The sequence below is a fragment of the Anolis sagrei genome, chromosome 3, assembly GCF_037176765.1.
Source record: "Anolis sagrei isolate rAnoSag1 chromosome 3, rAnoSag1.mat, whole genome shotgun sequence".
Lineage (NCBI taxonomy): Eukaryota > Metazoa > Chordata > Lepidosauria > Squamata > Dactyloidae > Anolis > Anolis sagrei.
This window is the reverse complement of record NC_090023.1, coordinates 266,310,987-266,336,376: the sequence shown is the minus strand read 5'-3', so window position 1 is coordinate 266,336,376 and position 25,390 is coordinate 266,310,987. Positions and strand designations below refer to the sequence as shown.

The 25,390-nt window shown below is 41.8% G+C and overlaps 1 protein-coding gene across 2 annotated transcripts in view; it reads left to right on the top strand.

Moving 5' to 3' along the window:
- DIS3L2 (DIS3 like 3'-5' exoribonuclease 2) overlaps positions 1–25,390 on the top strand; it is a 334,011-nt gene that overhangs the window by 63,306 nt on the left and 245,315 nt on the right. For both annotated transcript variants that reach the window (XM_060767323.2, XM_060767322.2), the window contains exons 5-6: positions 2,433–2,486; positions 23,690–23,791. In XM_060767323.2, coding sequence (XP_060623306.2) covers positions 2,433–2,486; positions 23,690–23,791 — 156 coding nt within the window. The remainder of the gene's footprint in view (positions 1–2,432; positions 2,487–23,689; positions 23,792–25,390) is intronic.

The following is a 25,390-nucleotide window of genomic DNA, read 5'->3' as shown; positions in this document are numbered from 1 at the left end:
TTCTCCAGTGGGATTCCTTCCCAGGTAATCCTCAGAGCTCGAGATGCTTGTCTGTTCTTAAGTTGAAAAGCACACATCTGCATTTTATATGGATTAGGAATCAACTGGTTTTCTTGGGTAAGAATGATTTAAATTCAATACATGTATCATTGATTTATTTATATACTCTGTGGTGCTTTGTACATGGGCAGTTATCTGGAGCCTGTTTGGAAGCCACCCCCATCCTCCGTATGTCTAAGTTTCTGTAGGCTGCATGTAACATTAAAAAAGAAGTGGTAGAAGACCATTTTCAGTCTGTTAAAGGTGCATATTCCCCAAAATGACATTTAAATGGAGCCTCCTGTCCCCTTCAGGCCTCTGGAGGAGTGTTTATTGACTTACTTTGTATGGAGGTGAAAATGGGAAGGAGTTTGAAGGACTTGTTGAGTTATATGGAATAGCATCTGAGCTGCACAATTCCCTCTCCTTGTGCTTGGACTTGAGCTGATGGTCATATCCAGAGCATCGTGTTCCTTTGTTTTGAATCTTGGACTGGGATGACTTGACTGTGGCAAGCCAGCACAAGAGAAGCATGGACCACTGTCTGCTAGTTTACGAAGGAGAAAAGGCTTCACACTTTGGATGGGGGCAAACCAGGAGAAGGTATCCAACCAATTGTGCCTCTCTTTACCTTCAAGCTCTGGCTTCTTTTGACCACTTGGGAGGCCCTTTGCTGCCTTCCTGTGGCCAGAGTGTCAACCTTGGTATTGCTCAGCTGAAGCTCTTCTTGGATCACATTTAAGGAAGGCACCTCAGTCAGCACATTGGAAACCAGATCTTCCCTCTGGGTTGTTGTAGGTTTTTTTGGGCTATATGGCCATGTTCTAGAGGCATTCTCTCCTGAAGTTTCGCCTGCATCTATGGCAAGCATCCTCAGAGGTAGTGAGGTCTGTTGGAACTAGGAAAAAGGGTTTATATATCTGTGGAATGACCAGGGTGGGACAAAGGACTTTTGTCTGCTGGAGCTAGGTGTGAATGTTTCAACAGACCACCTTGATTAGCATTTGATGGCCTGGCAGTGCCTGGAGCAATCTTTTGTTGAGAGGTGATTAGGTCTTCCCTCTCTTATGAGCAGGACGCACAAACCCACTTTCCCCAAAGTTGCATTGCCTGTGCCATATGGCATCAGAATATGACTCTGTTTTCTCCTGGAGTGGCTGTGGATCGGTGCTGTCCCTCATACAGCATCTCTATTGTTTGGTCAATTCTGCAGAACTTTAAAATCCCACCTTTCGAATGAAGAGATGGGTCAACTCCAGTCTTCCAGAAGGGTTTGGACTATAACTCCCAATGTGTTAGGGAATGCTGGGAGAGGTAGTCCAATATCATCCAGAGCAGTGGTTCTCAACCTTGCTAATGCCATGACCCCTTAATGCAGTTCCATATGTTGTGGTGACCCCCAACCATAAGATTGTTTTCATTGCTACTTGATACCTGTCATTTTAGTACTGTTATAAATCGTAATGTAAATATCCGATATGCAGGATGTATTTTCATTCACTGGACTAAATTGAGCACAAATACCCAATATGCCCAAATGTGAATGCTAGTGGGGTTGAGGGGGAGGGGAATTGATTTTGTAATTTGGGAGTTGTAGTTGCCGGGATTTATAGTTCATCTATAATCAAAAAGCATTCTGAACTCCACCAGCGATGGATTTAAACCAAACTTGGCACAAAGAACTCCCATGACCAAGAGAAAACACTGAAAGGGTTTTGTGGACATTGACCTTGAGTTTGGGAGTTGTAGTTCACCCATATCCAGAGGAGCACTGTGGATTCGTGCAATGATGGATCTGGACCAAACTTGGCACGAATACTCAATATGCCCAAATGTGAACACTAGTGGAGTCTGGGGAAAATAGACCTTGACATTTGGGAGTTGTAGTTGTTGGGATTTATAGTTCACCTACAATCAAAGAGCATTCTGAACTCGAACAACAATATAATTGGGTCAAACATCCCACACAGAATCCCAATGACCACCAGAAAATACTATGTTTTCTGATGGTCTTTGGTGACCCCTTTGACACACTCTCACGACCCCCTTAGGGGTCCCGACCCCCAGATTGAGAAACACTGATCCAGAGGGTTGCCCTTTGGCCACCCTGTTTCAATATCCTTAAGCTCCCTTTTGGGTCTTGGAAGCTCACCAGTGCCAGGTCGGTTACATTTGGATGAGGGAATGCCAAAAAATACCAGGTACGATAATTATGTTCCAAGGAAAGCAACTGTGAACCATCATCAGAGAGTATTTTGTGCCTAGGGTCAAACCTGAAGAACCCATGGGGTCATCGTAATTTGACAGGCAACTTGAAAGTATGAAGCACACAAATGAAAGTTGTTCCTTTTTGAGATCTAATTCTAGTTCTTCTTCTCTCTCTCTTTTTGAAGGGGTCCTTGAGAATAAATCCCAAGAAGTACCACGAAGCCTTCATTCCGTCTCCAGTAAGTAATGATAATTCTGCAAAGCCGGCAATTGCTGCACAAGTGTTAAGTGTCCTTTTGACTGGACGGGGTATCAAGGAAAGAAAAGCCAAGTTAGGGACAGAACATGACAAAACTGTTTGGATGTGGTCCATCAAGCCTCCCTCTTACGCAGCCTCTGATCTATGCAGAAACGTCACTGAAACGAATGCGTGCAACTGGTCCAGCAGTAGTTCTCGCGCAGAGGGCTCTCTGAACTTCTTGTGGTGCTTGCTCTGACTCTCAAAGCCAGCTGAGTCCAGGTGGAAGACCACCAGTTAGCTGTAAAACAAAAGTTTATGAATATAATTGCAGATGGCTTACAGATTACCTCTCCCATTCCTCAAATCTGGGTTGAGCTCCCCAAAACGAATGTCAGGTCTCTGCTCTGGCTTTGCTATATGAGCTCATGTGTAAACTTGGATCTCAGGGGCCAGCGTGTGCTGCATTGTGGAATGCCCATTTTGGAATGCCAAATCATGCAGCATCGATTCAACCTCTATCCATTGGGCCTTGTCTGTGTCTCTTTTCCTTTTTTAATGTGCACTGAAACTTTTAGGTAGAGGGTGAAATATAATCATCATAATGGGAATTTGAATTCAGGACCTTTTGTGGCATGTAGACTGTGCATTATCCTGGCCACATCTTGAAACTTCCCCAAACTCTCAGAATTGGGTAAAAAATTGTAAAACCTACGTTGGAAAACCTACGTTGGATTCCTCCAAAGCCTGCGGTGGGGAGGGAAGGATGAAACCTTTTTTGGGAGTGGGGGCATGACATAACCATTAAAATGAGATTTGTTCAACTTTAAACACCCCCTTGTATTTTTTTGAGGATTTTATTTATTTATCGTGTCAGTGCAACCAGTCGATTATATTACATTTCTAACAGAACAAAACAAAACAAAAAAACCAGACAAAATACGAAAATTGTGAGTTTGGTAGTTGATTAGATGTCCTTTGACCAGTATCTGGCCACTTCTGGTGTTGCTGCAAGAAGGTCCTCCATTGTGCATGTGGCAGGGCTCAGGTTGCATTGCAGCAGGTGGTCAGTGGTTTGCTCTTCTCCACACTCGCATGCCGAGGATTCCACTTTGTAGCCCCATTTCTGAAGGTTGACTCTACATCTCGTGGTGCCAGAGCCAGTCTGTTCAACGCCTTCCAAGTCGCCCAGTTTTCTGTGTGCCCAGGGGGGAGTCTCTCATTTGGTATCAGCCATTGATTGAGGTTCTGGGTTTGAGCCTGCCACTTTTGGACTCCAGCTTGCTGAGGTGTTCCAGCGAGTGTCTCCGTAGATCTTAGAAAACTATTTCTTGATTTAAGTTGTTGACGTGCTGGCTGATACCCAAACAAGGGATGGGCTGGAGATGTCTCTGCCTTGGTCCTTTCACTATTGGCTGCTACTTCCTGGCAGATGTCAGGTGGTGCAATACCGGCTAAGCAGTGTAATTTCTCCAGTGGTGTAGGGCGCAGGCACCCCATGATAATGTGGCATGTCTCATTAAGAGCCACATCCACTGTTTTGAGGATGGGTTTGTGCATTAAATGTTTGTTTTATTGTTAGAGTCCACTTATTTATTATTTATTATTTATTTCAGGCTTTTATATCCCATCCTCTCTCAACCTCTGCAGAGGGACTCAGGATGGCTAACAAATTGGCACCCCATGGTGCCCATACCAGAACAGTTCTCTGTTTTCATGCTGTATAGATGCCTGTATGTATTTCAGGGCCATAGGGTACCCACTGTGAATGTTGTTGAGCGTAGATGTTGTTGGGCAAAGGCAAATAGTGCACCAAGCTGTGCAGATATTGTCATGTGGGCAGATTCTATGGTCATCTGTAGACAATCAGTTGTAGGACCCAATCTTGTGCTCATCCTGTAAAATTATCCTAGTCCAGTGGTTCTCAACCTGTGGGTCCCCAGGTGTTTTGGCCTACAACTCCCAGAAATCCCAGCCAGTTTACCAGCTGTTAGGATTTCTGGGAGTTGAAGGCCAAAACATCTGGGGACCCACAGGTTGAGAACCACTGTCCTAGTCAGAATGTGAGAAAACAATCTTTTGGAAGAGGATAGCTTCCAAAATACTCCTCTGGCCATGAATGTGAAGGTTGCAACCTCCAAAAGAAACGTATCCAGCTTCTCTTCCTAGGTGAGTGTTGATAGGATTATAGCTTTTTACTGGCCCCATTTAGGGAACCATGTCTTTTTTAATTTGTTAAGACATCATTCATTTATGGGTTGTTGTAGGTTTTTCGGGCTATATGGCTATGTTCTAGAAGCATTCTCTCCTGCTTCTAGAACATGGCCATATAGCCCGAAAAACCTACAGCAACCCAGTGATTCCAGCCATGAAAGCCTTTGACAATACATCATTCATTTATGACAACAGTGGTCAGAATGTGGCCAAAGAGATGTCTTTGTGGCCCTCACACTCTCCAAGGATAATACCTCCAGATATCCTCTAGTCTACATGGGGCTAATTCCTCTATCTCTCTCTGGACCATTTTTGACCTGTTGTTAGAATGTGTTTGGGAGCATTTGGGGACAATTGCAAGTTTTTTGAAGATGTGGATGGACATGACTCTTCAAGGTTTCTTGGAGGGCTAAAGCAGCCTCCTAACCTTCCAGAGCTGTCCAATACATATGAACTGAAGATGTCAAATGAAGAGGGAGAATTTCCTGGTAGGATAAGGAAAACAGACAGCGGGATGTGGCAAATAACTGCTCATTGCTCTTTCCTGGCCTGACCCGCTTCATCCTCAGGGGTTCAACAGTGCCAGGGCGATGACTGAAGCGAGAAGGCCTTTCTCTTGAATGATGCAACAGATTTTCAAAGTATGCAGTGGGATTACTTCAGGAGCTGAGGGCAAAGCTGGTGGCGGTGGGGGGAGGAGATGGGGGAAGCGAAAATCTGGACTCATCAGAAGAACAGCTTTCCCGGCTGAATTATGTTGGTCCAAAAAGCTTTGCAATTTTTCTGCATCTTGTCATGGGAGGCAGCCTTTGCACAGCTGTTGAGCTGCTGCGGGGAGAGTGACTTTGCCTGCTGTGGGATGGCCTGAGTTTCACATCAGGGCAGCCGCTTTTTCTGCCTTTCGGTGAAAGCATGCCAATATCGGGGCAGAAGAGAAGATGCAACAATGACGGCAGTTGTGCACCTTGCTGAGTGATTATTTATTAAGGCAGGATCCTCTTTTCTCATCTCAGTGGTTGCAGGGGAAATGGCAGTTCTCCCAGCAGTATCTTGCTTTCTCATTACCCATCTAGGCTATTAGTTGCTCTTTGGAGTACAGTATGTTGTCATGAGTGCCTATTGACTGGTCTTCTGGCATCACCAAGAAGGAGCATGGCAGGACTCCCTCTGTGTTCTTGCAAGGTATGCTTTAATTAGCGCCCGTGACAGTGATCTTTGAGTTCTCCTTCATAGAAAACCCTAAATTTTATCCTTTTATGAGAACTGCTTTTTGGGCCACCAGTCAGTTTGAGGATTGTGTATGAACCAGTGTGGTATAGCGTTGGGCTCACAGTCTGGGAGAACAGAGTCCAAGGCTTTGCTCTGCCATGGAAACCAACAGGATGACTTTGGGCAAGACACACGACCTGAGAGGAAGACAGTGGCAAACCTCTTTTGAATACATCTTGCCAAGAAAATCATTAAATTGTAGAGTTGGAAGGAACTGCAAGGGCCATCCAGTCCAACCCCCTCTTTGCCATGCAGGATCATGGAATCAAAGCACTCCCAAAAGATGGTCACCTAGCTTCTGCTTAAAAACCTCCAGAGGGAAAGACTCCACTGGGCTACAAGACAGATTGTCCAGTGCCGAACAACTCTTACCATCAGAATGTTTTCCTTAATGTTTAGGTGGATTATTTTTTCCTGCAATTTGAATCCAATATTCCATATCTTAGTCTCCAGAGCAACAGAAAACAAGCTCACCCCCTCCTCAATATGACATCCTTTCAAATATTTAAGCATGATATCCCATGATAAGTTGCCATAAGTCAGAATGACTTAGAAACACTTGACTTGTTTCTCCTTGTGGACTTTGGAGTAGAGTAGTAGATGTCCCAGCTTTCAGTCGATGTGGTTGGTTTGTGTTGCTGCTCTGTCCCTTAGATTCCTGCTGCTCTTGGATGCTGTGGCAGGTGGGTGTGCACCCTCCCTGCTCTTTTGGTGCTCTTCACATTGTCATGTTGCTCTTATGTGCCATTAGACTTTTGATGACTCTGTGAACAAGAGACTTTCTGTGAATCCAAGACCTGGAAGAGACCACAAGAGCCACCTAGTCCAACCCCCCCACTGTGCAGGAATATGTAACTAAAAGAACTCCTGCGCAGTGCACACCTGTAGTGAATTCCCTACCAGTTTGGCTGAGAGAAGCCTTGGAAAAAGTAGGCCCAGGAGGTTCAGCTGCCATCTTGGAAAGGGTGCCGGGGGAAATCAATTTTAGTTACTCATTTCCTGGAGGGGTCATGTTTAATAAGAGCAACTTTTGGAAGGAAATGAGAGAGGAATGTGATTTTTTTCCAATGTGATTGGCTGAGTTAGAGTAGGCGGAGCCTAACTTCGGAAAAAAAATGTCTTTAAAGAGAGGTTTTTAAATCCCTGTCAGGAGATTGAACCTGGGTGTTGAAGGGAGAAGGTGTAAGAAGTTTGGAGTGGTGTAAAGGGTTAGGGACAGCTACTGAGTAGTTTACTGCTATTAGGAAGATAGCTGGGAAACAGAGAGATAGATCCAGGTTAGGACTATCTGTGCTGGTGTAGAATTACTGTCAGAGAAACTATCCTGTCAGTATTCTTATGTGGAGGGAGAAAGAAGTGTTTCTTGTGTAACTAAGTCAAAACTGTTTATGTAACCACACACTTTCAAGACAAATCTCTGAAACAGCCAAGCTTAGTACCTGAATTGTTCCTGTTCTTTTAAATAAACTTTATTGTTTATTGTTCATTACATCTTACTCAAGTGTGCCTCTGCGCTTAAAGCTTTTAAAAGCAGCTTTAAGCAGAAGTCAAGAACTTTATGGTGGCAGCGTATGTTTTAAAGAACTATCTTTAAAGGGTACCTCAGAAACACAAGCCTGAGGGCCAATACCAACACACTCTTTCTTAAGTTACCTCAAATAAGCCAAGGGCTAATCGGTGCTTCTAAGTGGGTGGGTGCCAGTGCACTTTCAGAAAGGGTTTTTCGGCCAGGAAGAAAGTTCCAGTTTTCTATTGCAGCCTTTTGGATTTTTGGCTTTCAAATTCCAGAAGCCACATTGGTGGGATTAAATATTTTCCCCAAATATTCCTTTGTCTGTATTATAATTGGTGGCAGCTTGCGTGATTAAATATTTTTCCCAAAAACATTCCTTTCCCTCTTCTTTATACCATACAACCTTCATTTAAAGATTTTCAAAGAAGGGAAGTTCACCCTCTTTGAGGAAGTCTGTTCTGCTGTTAAATAGTTCTTGCCACTAAGAAGTCCTTTGTAATACTTAGGTGGAATCTCTTTTTTTGAAGTTTGAGTCCATTGGTTCATGTTCTGATCTCTCGAGCAGCAGAAAACAATCTTTTACCTGACATTCTTTTGGATAGTTATCATGTCATGTCTGATCTAATAGCAGTGGCTGATAGTGTAAAGCTCCAAGCAGGATGTCTCTGGGGTGTCACCCTTCATGAAAGACTTGGGAGCAGTTTGGAAGCATTCCCTTGTTTATATTGTTGAAGGCTTTCACAGCTGGAGTCACTGGGTTGTTGTAGATTTTTTGGGCTGTATGGCCACGTTCTAGAAGTATTCTCTCCTGACGTTTCGCCTGCATCTGTGGCAGACATCCTCACAGGTTGTGAGGACTTCACAACCTCTGAGGATGCCTGCCATAGATGCAGGCGAAACGTCAGGAGAGAATACTTCTAGAACGTGGCCATACAGCCCGAAAAACCTACAGCAACCCATTCTCTTTTTTGGGTATGATTCCTCCCAGACTTTCCCAGGCAGTCAATTGGTGTTCTGTGAGTTGTGGACCACAAAAGGCAACCTGTGCTTGCAACGTCTAAAAGGTAGCACCAGGTAACATGGCTATGTTATACTGTCTCCTCTAGAACCATTAAGAGCTTAAACATCAGAGCCGTAATAAAGCCTATATCTCAGCCATTTATTGCAATGTTGTCGTGTGGAAAATACAGCCTTATTAGGCTATGAAGAAGCACAATCCAGTGTCACACCTAGTTTCTGTGCAAGAGATGAGCAATCCCTTCTTGCATCCTTTTTTACAATACCTTTCATTTAAAAACATCAAGCCCTGGAGTCTGTGTGGATTAAACCAATTTTAAGGAAAGAGCAGTTTTATTGCCAGCGTTGATTGGGAAAATGGCAAGCCAACTGCCTAGTAGCAGTAATGAGCAGATAATGATGGCGGTGGCTTAGCTTGCTTTAGAAACACAGGTACCAAATATTAATTGGCTCTTGGATAAAACCTTCCCTTTGTCTTATGAACAATTGTGCTCAAACAATTACATTCTCTTATGGTTTAAAGGGCTAATGGGAATGTCTCTTATTTTAGATCTTGGCATGCTTTTGAGCAATTCAGTTGTGGGAGGCGTTTCTTTTTGTTGTCTGAGAAGTCTAGTGACTTGGATTGCATCTTCTGTGCAATACAACCACTTCAAATGCCTTCTCCAAGCCTCTTGATTTTGGGCTTTGGCTTAACCTCTTTCCTCTCTGCCTTCCTTTTTGCATTTGCCTCTTCCTAGGCAGATTGTAAGCTTCGATGGCTTATTTCATCTAGCAGGGACCATTGTTTTTAGAGTGTTGTGGCTCCAAGCTGTCTCCAACATGGCTTAGGGTAGAGTTTGATGCAGTGCCAGCGGCAGGATCGCAGGTAGAATTGAAATGAGGGCAGAACAGAGAGTCATGGGAAGACAATCATTTTGAGGGAGGGTTTATTTGTGTACAGACTACCTGTCCGAACGTATCTCCTGCCACGAACCATCATGAAGTTTAAGATCTTCAGGAGAGGCCCTGCTCTCGATTCTGCCACTATCGCAAACACGAGTGATGGGGATGAGAGACAGGGCCTTCTCAGCAGTGGCCCCCCGTCCACGAGGACTCCAAGATCTTTTTCACATGTACTGAGAGCAGTACTGAGAGTTTCCTGGGGAACAGCATGAAGGCTTTACTAATTTTAAATCCATACTGTATTTATTGTATTTTAATTTCTCCTTATTTATACAATTTATAGATTGATTCATATCACAGATTTTAGAGTGGTTGTATGCAACAGATGAAAATTGACAAATATCTTTCCCCCCAAAATTGCAAATCAGGAAATGTTTTTTTGAAAAGGAAATGTCCTCTACAAAGACCCCAAAACACAAAAATACAGTGTTGTTAGAAGTATTGTAAATTGTGCAAAATTATATTGTTCATTGTATGTATTTGGTTATATTTGTGTAAGTAAGTGTGTGCCTTTAATTGCTGAAATGCTTGTGCTTTGGGTTGGTCAATTGGGTGCAGGTGGATCTAATTACTGTTGTTATAATGGTTTGCATCTGCCTGCAGTCTTTGGGAGTCTTTGGGGTCTTGGTCTTGGGTTTGCTTGGAGGTTTTTTTTGTTTAAGGGTCTGATGTTTGATTTCTGAGTTTCCACTATGAAGCTTTAATAAAGCAAGCTTCTGCTGAAGAATTGTTATTTTTTTTTTTGAAATTATAACTCTGCTGACAGGTTATGGGCCCAGAACGCTGCATAATCCATGTGTCTGAGGTGATGTTTGTTTTTGAAATATGTGGTGGAACATTAAGAAGTTTTTTGAAGGCATTTTTGAGTCTTCTGCTCCTGGCTGCTTTGGTGAGCAGCGAGGTTTAAAGTGATAGCTTGCTGCTGAACACTTAACCTTGGAAGATTTGCCTTCAGAGAAATCAAGAAGATTTATGGCTTGCTATGTTGGAGAATTTGCCTTCTACGTGCCTGAGCAGCAAGGGCCAACTATGTTTGCTTTCCTGTCTTGCCTTGCACAAAAGGTTTTTTCAGCAAATGTTTCTGAAGCCAAAAGAAGAAGCAAACAGTTTGTGAGTCAGACCCGGTGTTTGAATTCCAGAGGATTACTGCAAAGTTTTGAAAGATATTGGACTGCTAGAAGCCAATTTTACTTGAAGAAGTGAATATAAATTGGCTGGGCTGAAACCCGGGTATACTGGGGGTCCTTTCTTTTTTGGTGCAGTAAGTATTTGTTTCTGGAACTTTGGGACTTTAAAGTGAAATACCAAAATGGCTTTGCCGCCTCTTCAAGTTGGTTCACTCCCTTTTGATAAACTATCTGATAGTAACTGGCTCAGTTGGAGCATCAGATTTAAAGCTTATCTTGTTTCCCAGAATTTATGGGACATAATTGAGAATTTGCCAGCTCAACTAACTCCTGCGGATCAACAAAAAGATGAAAGAGCTTTGGCGCTTCTTCAGTTGTCTGTGTCAGATTCTTTGTTGGTTCACCTTCATAATATTCTTCATGCACAAACTGCGTGGAATTTGTTTAAAGATATGTTTCAAAGACAATCAAGTGGTTCAAAGATAATTCTTATGCGACAGCTGTTTAACCTCAAACATGAGGAGGGCACTCCAGTTCAAACTCATGTTACAAAAGTTGTGGCTCTTTTTTCGGAATTGAGAGCAAGAGACATTATTTTTCCCCCTGAGCAACAAGCGTTAATCTTGATGGGATCTCTATCTCGCCCTTTTTATGCGTTTATGGACTCTCTTCATGGAATTCCAGACAGGGATCTCACGATACCTTTTATTTCAGGGAAAATTATGGAATTTGAAGCTCAACGCAAATTGAGAAGTTTTGCTCCTATGCAGAAGAGTTCAAGTTCTGGGACTGCTTCTAATGACACTGCTTGTGTTGCTAAGCCAAAGTCACAAATTGTGTGCTTTAAATGTAAAAAGAAAGGGCATTATGCTAAGAATTGCAAACAGAATCCAGGACAATGGAGAAACAAGCAAGTGGAGAGACCTAGTTCTTCAAAGGACTTACAGCATGCTTTCCTGGTGACCTCTAAGAAGGATACAATGAACTCTTTCATTATTGACTCAGGCTGTTCTCAGCATTTGGTAAAAACTATAGAACTGTTGACAAATGTGAGAGACTCTGATATAAACTTTATTTCTTTGGCAGATGATAGAAAAGTTAAAGTATTTTCTTGTGGTGATCTTTATATTGACAGTCTGAAATGTACTCTTGAGAATGTGTACTATGTACCAGAAATTATGTATAATATTCTCAGTGTCAACAAACTTTTAGATGAAGGTTTTGAGGTGTCTTTAAAGAAAGAGAAGTCTATGCTAATTGATCTTCAAGGTAATGAAGTGCAACTAAGACAAGAAAAGGGATTTTTTGTTTTAAAGTCTGCTACAAATGTGTCTGCTTGCATTAAGCAGATACCTGATAATCCCAGGCCATTACACGACAAATGTATTCATGAATTTCACAGGAAAATGGGTCATTTGTCATGGCAGTATCTAAGACAGACAGCTGAGTTGTGTGAGATTCCTATTCAAGGATGTAAGAATTTTCTAGATTGTGAAATTTGTGCAGCAGAAAATCTTAAGAAAGCTCCTATAGCAAAATACAGTGCTAGAGTTTCAAAAAGGATCTTAGAGCTTGTCCATATTGATGTATCTGGTCCTCATCCTACTTCTGTAGGTGGGTCAAAATATTTTTTGATTTTGGTAGATGATTTTTCACGTTTGAAGTTCACCTTCTTTCTAAGAACTAAAGGTGAAGTTTTTCAAAAAATTTCTGCTTGGCTGAAGCTAATGCAAACACAGTTTCCTGAGTACCCAGTACAAGCTTTTCAGAGTGATCGTGGTGCTGAGTTTATGTCCAAACAAATGCAAAATTTGCTTGAAAAGTTTGGCATAGTTCACAGGTTAACAAATCCTTACTCACCCAGTGAAAATGGGGTTGCAGAAAGATGGATAGGTGTTGTAAAGGTTGTGGCTAGAAAAATGTTAAGAGATGCTAGTTTATATGATGGATTGTGGGCTGAAGCCGTGGCAAACGCCACTTTTGTGCTCAATCGTTCTTTTTGCAAAAGTGTCAATAGTATTCCTTATGTGTTGTTTTTTGGAAAAACTCCTGATTTGAGTTCAATCAGAGTTTTTGGAAGTGACTCATATGTCTTAATTCCTTCTCAACAAAGACATAAAAAGGATTCTATTTGGATGAAATTGAAATATCTAGGCCCTGCTTCTGAGTCAAAAGGTTGGAGATTTTGGTGTGGTAATAATAGGGTGTTAGTTTCTAAAAATGTGAAGTTCCAACAACATAGTGGTTGGGAAAGGATTCATTCAAATAAGGAAGTGTTTCTGCCTTTCAATACTACTCAAATGCACACACCACTAACCACACAGCCAACTACACAGCAAGTTTCACAGCGACCTGCTACACAAGTGCAATCAGTTTCACAACAGACTGCACAGCAAAATATACAACCAAGCACATCTCAAGATACACAGTTTGGAACACAAGTGCAAGTGAAGCAAGAATCTGTTTCTAGTCAGTTACAAGGCAGTAGTCCTGTAATTAAAAGGACAGAACCTCAGAAGAGAAAAGCTGAAGCTGAATCTTCTAGTTCAGAAAGTACTAGCTCTAGTAATTCAGAAACTGATGAGACTGATGGAGGAGATAGTACTAGGACCATTCCTAGGCGCAGTTCTAGGACAACTAAGGGTATTCCTCCAAAGAGATACCATTGTGAAGTTGTGAAAATACAAGAACATGACTGGTCTGAACCTCAAAGTTATAAAGAGATGTTGAAAAGAGATGAGACTGAGAGAAATCTTTGGTTAAAAGCAATGCAAAGTGAATTTGATTCTTTGAAAGATTTGCAAGTCATGGAGAAGTCTAAAACAGTTGACAATGTAAAGGTTCTAAGTTGTCGTTGGGTTTATAGACGTAAACAAACAAAGGATGGTGGTTTTTTGTACAAAGCCAGGTTAGTTGCTAGAGGTTTTGAACAGATATATGGAGAAAATTTTAATGAAATATTTAGCCCCACAGTGTCTGGGGAAGCACTAAAAATAGCCCTTGCAATTGCCAGTAATAGGAATTTAAAAGTCAAACATTTTGATGTGAATACTGCGTATCTTCATGCAGACTTGGAGGAGAAAGTTTATATATCTGCTATCCCAGGTTTTGAATCTGACCTTCCTGAAGGGACTTATCTTCTTAAGAAAAGTCTTTATGGTCTTAAACAAAGTGCACGTAATTGGAACCTACATTTAGACAAAGTGTTGACAAAGTTGAATTTTGTTGCCAATAGTTTTGATCCTTGTTTGTACTCAAAAGGAAGTGGAGACACACAAATGTTTATTGTAATTTATGTGGATGATGTGTTATGTATTGGATCTGAGGAAAACATTCAGGAAGTATTTCAGAATTTGAGCAAAGTATTGAAAATCAAAAATCTTGGAGATGTTAATAGATATCTTGGCATAAATATTGCCAGAAATGAAAGTGGTTTTGAATTAAACCAAACTGACAAGATTTATGATCTTTTGAGAAGAACCAGAATGGAAAATGCAAACACTGTTAATACGCCCATGGCTCTTCAGTTTTTACAACATGTAGATGGAGAAGTGTTTGATAACAATTTCATTTATCGTTCAGTTATTGGCTCTTTATTGTACATTGCAAACAACACAAGACCTGACATTTCTTTTTCTGTTGGTATCCTAAGTCAAAGGATTCAAAATCCCTCACATACAGACTGGGCTGGAGTAAAAAGAGTTCTGAGATATTTAAAACAAACTGCTGAAAAAGTTTTCAGAATTTGTCCAGATGACAAAAAGTCTTTAGAAATACATTGCGATAGTTCTTTCGCAAATCTAAAGGAAAATAAATCTGTTACTGGATTTGTAATAAAATATGCAAATACACCAGTATGCTGGAAGAGCAGAAAACAGAACATTGTAGCATTAAGTACTGGAGAAGCTGAATTCTCAGCGTTGTCTGATGCTTTGTCATCAGCAGAATGGCTAGAATCTTTGATCAAAAGTCTGAACATTGATTTAGAACTGCCAATACAAGTTTTTGTTGATTCTCAAACTTGCATCGCTTTGTGTAAAAATCAAAATATGAAAACGAAGTCTAGATACATTAATGTTAGATATTCAAATGTGCAACAATTTGTTAAGGACAAAAGAATTGTTCTAAATTATGTTCCTTCAGTTGAAAATGTTGCAGATATTTTGACGAAACCTCTTACTTGTGAAAAACATAACCAATTTTGTGAAAAATTGAATTTATGAATGTATAAATATGAACTAATATAATTTTGTGGAGGAGTGTTAGAAGTATTGTAAATTGTGCAAAATTATATTGTTCATTGTATGTATTTGGTTATATTTGTGTAAGTAAGTGTGTGCCTTTAATTGCTGAAATGCTTGTGCTTTGGGTTGGTCAATTGGGTGCAGGTGGATCTAATTACTGTTGTTATAATGGTTTGCATCTGCCTGCAGTCTTTGGGAGTCTTTGGGGTCTTGGTCTTGGGTTTGCTTGGAGGTTTTTTTTGTTTAAGGGTCTGATGTTTGATTTCTGAGTTTCCACTATGAAGCTTTAATAAAGCAAGCTTCTGCTGAAGAATTGTTATTTTTTTTTTTGAAATTATAACTCTGCTGACAAGTGTTTCCTATGTCAGAGCAATGATTACTCCATTGCAGGTTTCAATTCAGGCTCTAAAGGTGTTCTTGAAGATGTCTCTTTGAAATAGTCTTCAATTTTAAAGCTAGCAAAAACTTGGAACAGATTCATGGCCCAACTGACATGGAAGCCAGAAATCAACAATGGGAAAGCATAGTTACATGTCAAACCTCATATGGAAACTGACACATTACAGGCCCCATTATGGTGGACTATTGAAAGAGCTCAAATACATATGGAACTACTATAGGAGAGTACACGTGTGGGCTCTGTTTTGGTATTCTCGGGTTTGCTTGTCAACTCTTTGCTTCAAAGCCATTATAATAAGCAATTCAGACAGTAACTTTAAGTAAGTACACAAACACAATGGTGGCAATGTTGGCGTTAGTGTTTTAGCCAGGTTTAGGAAGGGATCACACTGGCAACGAAGATCCGCATAGTTAAAGCAATGGTATTCCCCATAGTCACCTACGGATGTGAGAACTGGACCTTAGGGAAGGCTGAGCGAAGGAAGATTGATGCTTTTGAACTGTGGTGTTGGAGGAAAGTTCTGATTGTGCCTTGGACCGCCAGAAGATCCAACCAGACCATACTTCAGGAAATAAAGCCTCACTGCTCATTGGAAGGAAGGATACTAGAGACAAAGTTGAAGTACTTTGGCCACATCATGAAGAGACAGGAAAGCTTGGAGAACACAATTATGCTCAGGAAAATGGAAGGAAAAAGGAAGAGGGGCCGACCAAGGGCAAGATGGATGGATGTCATCCTTGAAGTGACTGACTTGACTCTGAAGGAGCTGGGGGTGGTGACGGCCGACAGGGAGCTCTGGCGTGGGCTGGTCCATGAGGTCACAAAGAGTCGGAAACGACTGAACGAATGAACAACAACAAGGAAGGGATTGCAAAAAAACCCAACAACAACAACAACAACAAACCAAAATAAAAAAAACCAGAGTCTGGGTCAAAGCTTCTCCAAGGTTCCTGAGTGCCCATGCCAGAGAACCATCCATCCCTAGCTATTGACTGACAACCATTGTTTTTCAGAACTCTTTACTGCACACATCAGGATAAAAAGGAAGCGGTTTCCTGATTAAAACATCATTCTGAGGCAAACCGCAGAGACCAGCCAAATGGCACTCTTCTGCAAACAGATGGAGGCTTTTTTTGGTTCTGGTTGTCTGGGTGTGATATCACCCAGTTCTCTCATTTCTCTGCTTGCTGCAATGAAATGTGCAGAACGCTGTGAAGTGGAAGCCATCTCCGAGGTAGCTCCAGATGTTCTCCAGAGGAGAAAAACCCTGCATCCTCCCACCTGGGATGTGTAAGAATTAACTTTTAGGCTTAGTTCAAAATTTTGGGAGGTTCCCATGGAGACCACCTGCAAATCTGCTTTGGGCTCTGGTTTTCGTGATAACCATGCTTCCTTGGGCAGAAGGTCGGTTTTTCTTTGCATAGACCCTGTGTGGTTTTCTTGGCATCCTAATGCATGTGCAGCTGTGGACTTAAACAGGGCCTGCTTTAGATATAAGCCACGAGTCGGGCACCACTACACAAATATCACTCTGCTCATTATATTTCTGACTTCCTAGCCTGCCATGATGAGCTATATGTCACTTGGTCATTTCCACACCAATAGCTTTGGATTGTGTCCCCCAAATCTTGGCTCTGCAAATGAGGTCACAACTGATCCTTCTTGTCCCTGGAATCCTTTGGGATGGTGACAGTGTAGAGATTGGAAAGGGGAGATTTGTCTCATTTTGTGGGTTATGAAGGGTGTGAGAGATCATGGAGTCTCTCTTAGTCCATGAAAGAGAAGCCCACTGTGCATGTGAGCGGAAAACATCATAGAATCATAGAATCAAAGAGTTGGAAGAGACCTCATGGGCCATCCAGTCCGACCCCATTCTGCCAAGAAGCAGGAATATTGCATTCAAATCACCCCTGACAGATGGCCATCTAGCCTCTGTTTAAAAGCTTCTAAAGAAGGAGCCTCCACCACACTCCGGGGCAGTGAGTTCCACTACTGAACTGCTCTCACAGTCAGGAAGTTCTTCCTCGTGTTCAGATGGAATCTTCTCTCTTGTAGTTTGAAGCCATTGTTCCGCGTCCTAGTCTCCAAGGAAGCAGAAAACAAGCTTGCTCCCTCCTCCTCCCTGTGGCTTCCTCTCACATATTTATACATGGCTATCATATCTCCTCTCAGCCTTCTCTTCTTCAGGCTAAACATGCCCAGCTCCTTAAGCCGCTCCTCATAGGGCTTGTTCTCCAGACCCTTGATAATTTTAGTCGCCCGACTCTGGACACATTCCAGCTTGTCAATATCTCTCTTGAATTGTGGTGCCCAGAACTGGACAGAATATTCCAAGTGTGGTCTAACCAAAGCGGAATAGAGGGGTAGCATTACATCAGTGGAAATGAGACTTCCAGAGAAGAAATAGTTCTTGTGTCAGCTATGATGCTTGCTGGAGGGCCGGCTGTTGAAATTCACTTGGGGAAGTGAGAAGCCGTGTGGTGTATTAGCAGCTCAGAGCCCAAGAGCCAGGGTATCAGTCTGAAGCTATCAAACCAAAATCCGTAGAAGGAGATAGGGGTCATCTGGATTCAAGAAGTCAGAAGAGTCTTCAAATTGACTGGGATGGATCTCAAGATATTGATGTTGCTTCCAATGACTGTGGAGCATTTGCTGCCTGGCTTCTCCAGGGAGGCTGATAGTTGCATGCAAACTATTGGGGCATCACCATCTGAGCAACTGAGCTCCCTATCCTACTCACCTCTGAGGACCCACAACACTAAGTAGGCGAACTTGCCCCAAGTGAATGAATTTGGTAAGTGGGGATGCTGAGATCCATGTCCCCTATTTGAGCTTGGCATCACCAGAATATCTCAGCGGCATGTTGAAACACTATTGTTGTGGCTGCAAACCCTTTGAGGTCCTTTTTTTTTATCTTCTCAAACATCTGCTGGGTTTTGGGCTTGTTTCTCCAGGGAATACTTCGAAGGTCTCCTGGGCCATATTTGGAAATTAGAATAGGTCAGAGATCTGGGGACCTTCCTTTTGGTTACTGTCTCCTAGCATCGTCCGGCACCCAGATAGCATGAGTATGGCTACATAAGCCACAGACATAATGTCCGAATCTGGCCAGAGTTGGTGCTCTGATTTGCTTCTCTTCTGGAGCATCAGATAAAGTCTGCACCATATTTTGGTTTATTTCTCTGGTGTGTTGGAAGGGAATCAAGTCACAGTGCTGGCCCTGAATGGATTTGGGGGCTGACAGGTTGTCCTTCCTCCAACCAGCTGAAATTCAATAGAATGCCATCTTGTCATGATGTGCAGAACCTGGCCTATCTGTCTGCCTTTTTGGTGTGCTTGAAATTGAGATTTAATGGAGGAAGCATCCAGAAAGACCTCCTGTGGCTCTGTGAAATGGGCGAGGCCACGTTCCAGCGCCTAGAAGCCCTTTCTACTGATACGCCTCATTTCCAGCCAGCGTCTGTCTGGTCTGCCTTGTTCCTCTTTGTTCTTAGGATCCAGTTTCTCTCTGCAGTGGTGGTTGCCTTCATCTCCAGCTCCATGTTATCTTGTCCATTTCACAGCCCTTGTTGGATTTCATGCCCAGAAGTGGCTGGGAATTCTTGGCAGCAGAAGATTTTCGTTGGTTCTATGAGGCTACGTGAAATGTTAGCACTGCGATACTGTTAGCATTGCAGCTGCCACCGCTGTGTCCTGTGAGATCTTGGGATTTATAGTTTGATGAGACACCAGGACTTTTTGGCAGAGAATTCAAAATACCCTATGAAATTGCAGATCCTAGGATACCACAGAAATTAAAATGGTCCTATTTTTTCAGATTGTGAAAGTGACCTAGGAAGCAGGGCCATGAGCATATCAGAAACAGAAGCATATCAGTAATGTGGAAGCCTGCTTTCCAGTCATGGGCATTCCTCTGCTGGTCAGGAAGTTCTTTGGCCAAGGACACCCTTAGTAGGAGGCTGTGCTAAGAAATGGAGATCCAGTGAAAGGCAGCTATAGAACAAGGTCCTTGTAATGAATACATAGAGGAGAGTTGGCTTAACTGAATCTTATGGAGTGGAGGAAGAATATCCAGTTACAGAGTGGAAAGACATTAAGGCAGGGAGTCAAAGTTGAGGGGCAAAGCCAGAAGTCAGGGTTGCGTGGTCACTGCTATGCTGGGAAGGATCTCTACTCAGGCCAAATGGGAACTCTGTTCATACCGTCGTTGTCATTATCATCATCATCTCATCTCTCTGATCCCCTCCAGTTCAAGGCTCAGATCAGCTCACAACAGGTTTCAAAAACCCGCAATTGAAACTTCATGAAATACAATAGTTTGTCCTGTCTGAGAGAACTCAGTGGCCAGCTTGGCTCAATGAGTCCAAGCAAGAGCTGGAGAACAGGAATGGCTGCTAGAGGCACAAAGTAGGATCTTTTTGATGGGAATGCTTTTTCCAAGGAGGGGACAATGTTGTCCTTCTTGTGGTAGGCAAAGATTTAGAAACATAGTGAAAAGTATTGTCCAAGGCTTTCATGACTGGAATCACTGGGTTGTTGTAGGTTTTTCTGGGCTATATGGCCATGTTCTAGAGGCATTTTCTCCTGACGTTTCGCCTGCATCTATGGCAAGCATCCTCAGAGGTAGTGAGGTCCTCACTACCTCTGAGGATGCTTGCCATAGATGCAGGCGAAACATCAGGAGAAAATGCCTCTAGAACATGGCCATATAGCCCAGAAAAACCTACAACAACATAGTGAAGAGTTTTAAAGAAAGCACTTAAAAATACTATCTTGCTTTAATTACCTTTTTAAAATACTGTTTTAATTATTTGTACTTGTATGTTTTAAATGCAGTAGCTTTAATATTGTAAATATTTTCATTCTGTTTTAGTGTATCTTTTCCATAGTTTAGATATATTGTGTTTGTTTTAATGTGTAAGCATTAGTCTCAATGATGAGAAAAAGATTGGTGGGTAGTAGTGGTGATAAATAACATTATTATTATTTATTATTTTACTGACACAAAAACACAATGTGTCACAGCACACGAGATCTATATGCTGGATTTCATATCACAAAATCACAAGTCAAACACTTCCCAAGAGTCTAGGACTGTGTGATGTAATATTAATGAATAATAATAATAATAATAATAATAATAATATTACAGTATGACCCCGTCTCCATGGGTGATACATTTCTGGCTGAACCACAGTCATGTGAAACTGGATAGGACCAAATGCTAGTAAATAGCGCATCACAGAGTTGCGTTGGAGAAGCTAATGATTTCTAGAGAAGTCTCATCTTTAGGAATTTGCTAGTTCCTCCAATGCAACTCTGTAGTAACTTCTGGGGGAAGGATAGTATAGAATCTCTTGAAAGACCTAGAAAATGCCTAGAAAGATTATTTCCTCCCAGGCATGGATTAGTGAAACTGCAGATATGGTTTCCACAGTTGGGGTGTGGGTTCAACTTTAACAATAACATCGTCGTATTGTTCATATCCAATAATATTGTAATGCCTAAGGAGAATCTCCAAAGTGCAGTTCTGTGGCTCCTCAGCTGGAGAAGTCTTGCACAGAACGGAGGGTTTCTGCTTGTAGCCCCTCTGGCTCTTGACATGGGAAGCCAGCTGCAGGCTGTTGACAAGCTCACAGCAACTGTGGCCATGAAGTCATGAAAGGGGCCCCATTGCACAGGGACACGCTCCATCTTTGGCTCAATTAGAGAAGGGATTGAACAGAAAACGTGCCCATCTTGCCATACACTCATATAAATCCCATGGTGGTATCACATCTAGTGGGTCATGTGCAACTGCACCTGAAACATGGTATTGTAGAGGTGGAAGAGGTGCAGAAAAGGCAGCTGAAATGCTTGAGGGACTGCAGCTAACCCATTTATCAACTTAGGGAGGAAAAAGATGAGTGAGGGCAGATATGACAGAGGTATATAGAATCATGGTATGGAGAAAGTGCATCTCTTTTTCTTTCTCACAATACTGGAATTGAGTGGGGTTATCCCACAAATAGGAGCCCGCGGTGGCGCAGTGGGTTAAACCCCTGTGCCGGCAGGACTGAAGACCGACAGGTTGCAAGTTCAAATCCAGGGAGAGGCAGATGAGCTCCCTCTATCAGCTCCAGCTCTTCATACGGGGACATGAAAGAAGCCGACCACAAGGATGATAAAAACATCAAAAATCAACCGGGCGTCCCCTGGGCAACGTCCTTGCAGACGGCCAATTCTCTCACACCAGAAGCGGCTTGCAGTTTCTCAAGTTGCTTCTGACATGACAAAAAAAATATCCCACAAATAGTGAAGATAGAGGAAGTACAGAAGACCCATCACAATCTCAGAATGGACAGGGATAACAAGAAATGGCTGCTTCTCCTTTCCAGTGAAACAGAGACTATGGTTATACTCATGTCCTCTTTGTGATCTCCCAGTAAGCAACTGAGTGGCAGTTGTATGAACAGAAAGCTGAAACTCATAGGCCTTTGGTCTAATAATATAATATAATATAATATAATATAATATAATATAATATAATATAATATAATATAATATATATTGTATGTACATATAATATTTATAATATAATATAATGCAATATAATACTACTACTAATAATATACCGCTTTGAGTCGCCCAAGGGTTGAGAAAAGCGGTATATAAATGAAGTAAATAAATAATAATAATAATAATAAATGATATTATAATTATATATTTATATTACATGTAATATTACTAATAATATTGCAGTATAATTGATACAGTACAAAATAGCAATATTTAAAACTGATATTGTACTATGCTAATAATATATTGTATTTATATATACCTTGTAAGCCACTCTGAGTCCCCTTCGGGGTGTGAAGGGCAGCATATAAATGTCATAAATAAATAAATAAATAACCTATTGTGGTGTGATTATGTGCTGTACCAAAAGGCAGTGTGAGGTCAAGAGGAAGTCTGATGCTACTGGTGGTTTGGTTGTCTGTCAGTGTCTTCACAAGTGGTTTGCTAAAAAGTGCTGCCTCTATTACACAGGAAGTATGTATGGTAGCCATCACTACTGTGTGCTATTCCTTTCCAGTTCCCTCAATTGCTGATTTATCTTTCTGTAGGCACAAAGCACACCTATGTGATTCCTTGGGGTTTGCATTTCCAGAGTTATATCCAGTGTGGTGTAGAGGTTTGAATGTTGGACCAGGGTTCAGTTCCCTGCTCTACTACAGAAACCCACTTGATGACCTTAGGCAAGTCACACACTCTCAACATCAGAAAATACTATAATAAATTTGCTTTAGAGTTGTTATGCATTTGTGAGTCCCCTGGGGAAATAGGCTGGGTTACAAATAAGGTTGTTGTTGTTGTTATTATTATTATTAGTCAACCATTTTCCTGCTAAAGAAATTTCTCTTTTAAACAAAACTTCATGCGGAGAACACCATAGTGGCATCTTTGAACAAAACTTGTTCTTATATTCATTTCAAACACAGAGTAGTGATCTCCTTATGAAGTGATTGTTAAAATCTGAATCTGCTTTTGTCCTGTCATACCAAAGATAGGACTGTATCCTAAATTTCAGGCCAGCCCCTTCTAATTGCAATTGTGTTTTTGATTCTCAGTGTCCTGCAACCATGTCAAATGACAGGCATGGCAATACAGTTTCAGATTGGGGAGACTCATATTTTCAAACAGATTTTTATCCCTGACAAGAGATCTACCCAAAACATTCCTATCATCTCAAAAAACACTTTTGCTTTCCCACACAGAAATACTAGGCTCAAACAGAAAAGTCCCGTCCTTATCCTCGGAGGTTCACAGCCCTCAACAACGGAGCAGAAAGGGCAATAGTATGTTATTATGAGAATGTTAAGATGTCGTCCTTGCAGACTTTCTGAATACATTCTCTTTCTTTAAGACACATCTGTCAAACTCAAGGCCCACGGGCCGAATCTATCCCAGCATGTCATTTTATGTGGCCCTCCATATACTGGACTCCAACTTTTGTCTTCCTCTTCATTAGACATCATGACTAGAGCTGCTGGGAGTTGGAATACGGTAACACCTGGAAGGTTGCCATTTGTTCTGTTTAGTCATGAGAGTGGGATTTGGATTTAGAGACAAGGCTTGAGGATATGATGTCCTTTGACCTTTCCCCAACCTCAGAATCACAAGTGCTGTTGAGTTGCAATTCCCAGTATCTCCATTCCACATGGTAGATAATCCAAAGTGATGGGAGTTGTTGCTCAGTAACATCTGGGAACCCAAACTGGATGAAAACCAAAGAGTAGCAATCACTACTTCTATCTATCTATCTATCTATCTATCTATCTATCTATCTATCTATCTATATCTATCGTTGCTCTCTGTATCCATGGATTCTCTGTCCATGGATTCAATGGCCCTTTGAAAGCGAGCGTATTTGATGTGGCCCTTGATGAAAATGAGTTTGACACACCTGGTCTAAGATTTTCTTTTCTTTTCCAGGATGGCACTCGGGATATCTTCATTGACGGAGTGGTCGCTCGCAACAGAGCCCTGAATGGGGATATTGTGGTGGTGAAGCTACTTCCAAAAGAACAGGGGAAGGTCAGTGCTCTAATCCTTTTTCAAAAGAAATGTTACTTTTAACATTTTTTAAAACAATTGGGACCTATTTTAGGGCATTTTTGCATGAAATCTATAGGAGTTTCATAGTCATTTCCTGCTGCTTTTCAGATTATATCATCCTGGTGAGCTGCTGTCCTGCTGTCAAAGCTTTTCATCGATATTTGGCCTTACTTCCCTGACAATCTCCTTTTTTCGCTGCCTGTCCCCATGTTCCTCTTTTTCACTCTCAAACTCTTGACTTAGTTTTGGACTCAATATCTAGAAACTCTGGATCTTTTCATAATATTGTCTTGTAGTACTAAGGCTGAAAATCCTTGCTTGCCTCATTTTCACATAAGGGAATAAGAGACACAATTTTTCTCCTTGCTTGTTAGAGAGGCGAGAAATTTTCTGGCTGTCTCTAGAGTTGTTTTGCATTTTCAAGAATGATTTTGCGTAAATTGCTAAAATTGCACAGCTAAATGGTGACAGCTGCTGCCTTGTTGCACAAATTTTTCAAATGAAAGCCTGAAGCTCTTCTGTGCTTGCTGTGCATTTGTGTGCAGGCATATCTATATGTGTGTGCTTTGGTTCACAAAGGGAAAGAGTGGAAGGTTTGCAGAAAGATTTCTTGTGCATACCATACAATGGCTCTGATGTATATATCTTCCCTTATCCCTGCTGTAGGAGTTTGATATGGCAGCTTTAACTGCTTATATCCTTTTGAGTATTGCCCTCTCACTTTGCTTTCCTGATATTCTGAGCCCAGGCATCTTTGCCCTTCTTTTTGAGGATACTTTGGCTTTCCTCTTAAGCCGTACTTCATTCATGAGCATGCCATACCAAGATTTTGACTCAGATGTTTATGTTTTGGGAAGATTACATCCTGCAAGTTCACCTGACTCTTTGTTCTATTTGCAGTGCTTGGGAAGGTTAATTTCTTGGATGGCAATCCCCAAGTTCTTGTCTACGAGGGTTATCCGAAAGTAAGGTTACAAGGCACGTAGCTCTTGTGGGAGATTTTCCCAGGGGAAGGTTGGTATCACTGCTGTGTAGTGAGAAGCCAGCAGAACGAGCAGTGCCAGTCGCCAGTAGCTCATCGACTGGCATTGTGGTCAAGGTTAGAGATGAACGTCCTCATTCCGTTTCTGTCCAAGTGCGAAGTTTGCGCTGTAAAACTCAACCTAAATGCTAAGGGCATGAATGCCGCTGCGATTCATTGCAAAATCTTTTCAGTTTGTGGAGAGAACATAACGTCAAAACAGCATGTGACAAAATGGGTACGGAATATATTGTGAGACCATGAAGAAACTTTGCGGAGCCATCCAAAACAAACGTTATGGGATGCTGACGGTGGGAGCCTTCATGACAATAAGCATCTGCACAGCACTCATGCATCACAAGAGTTATTGACTTCATGTGGTTGGGATGTTTGAAGCCACACCCCTCTCACAGCCCTGATCTCACACCCAATGACTATCACCTGTTCACTAAATTGAAGGAACACCTGGGTGGAAAACCCTTTTCCGACAAGGAGGAGTTGAAAATCGAAGTGACAAACTGGCTGAAAAAGGCAAAGGGAAACTCCTATGACACAGG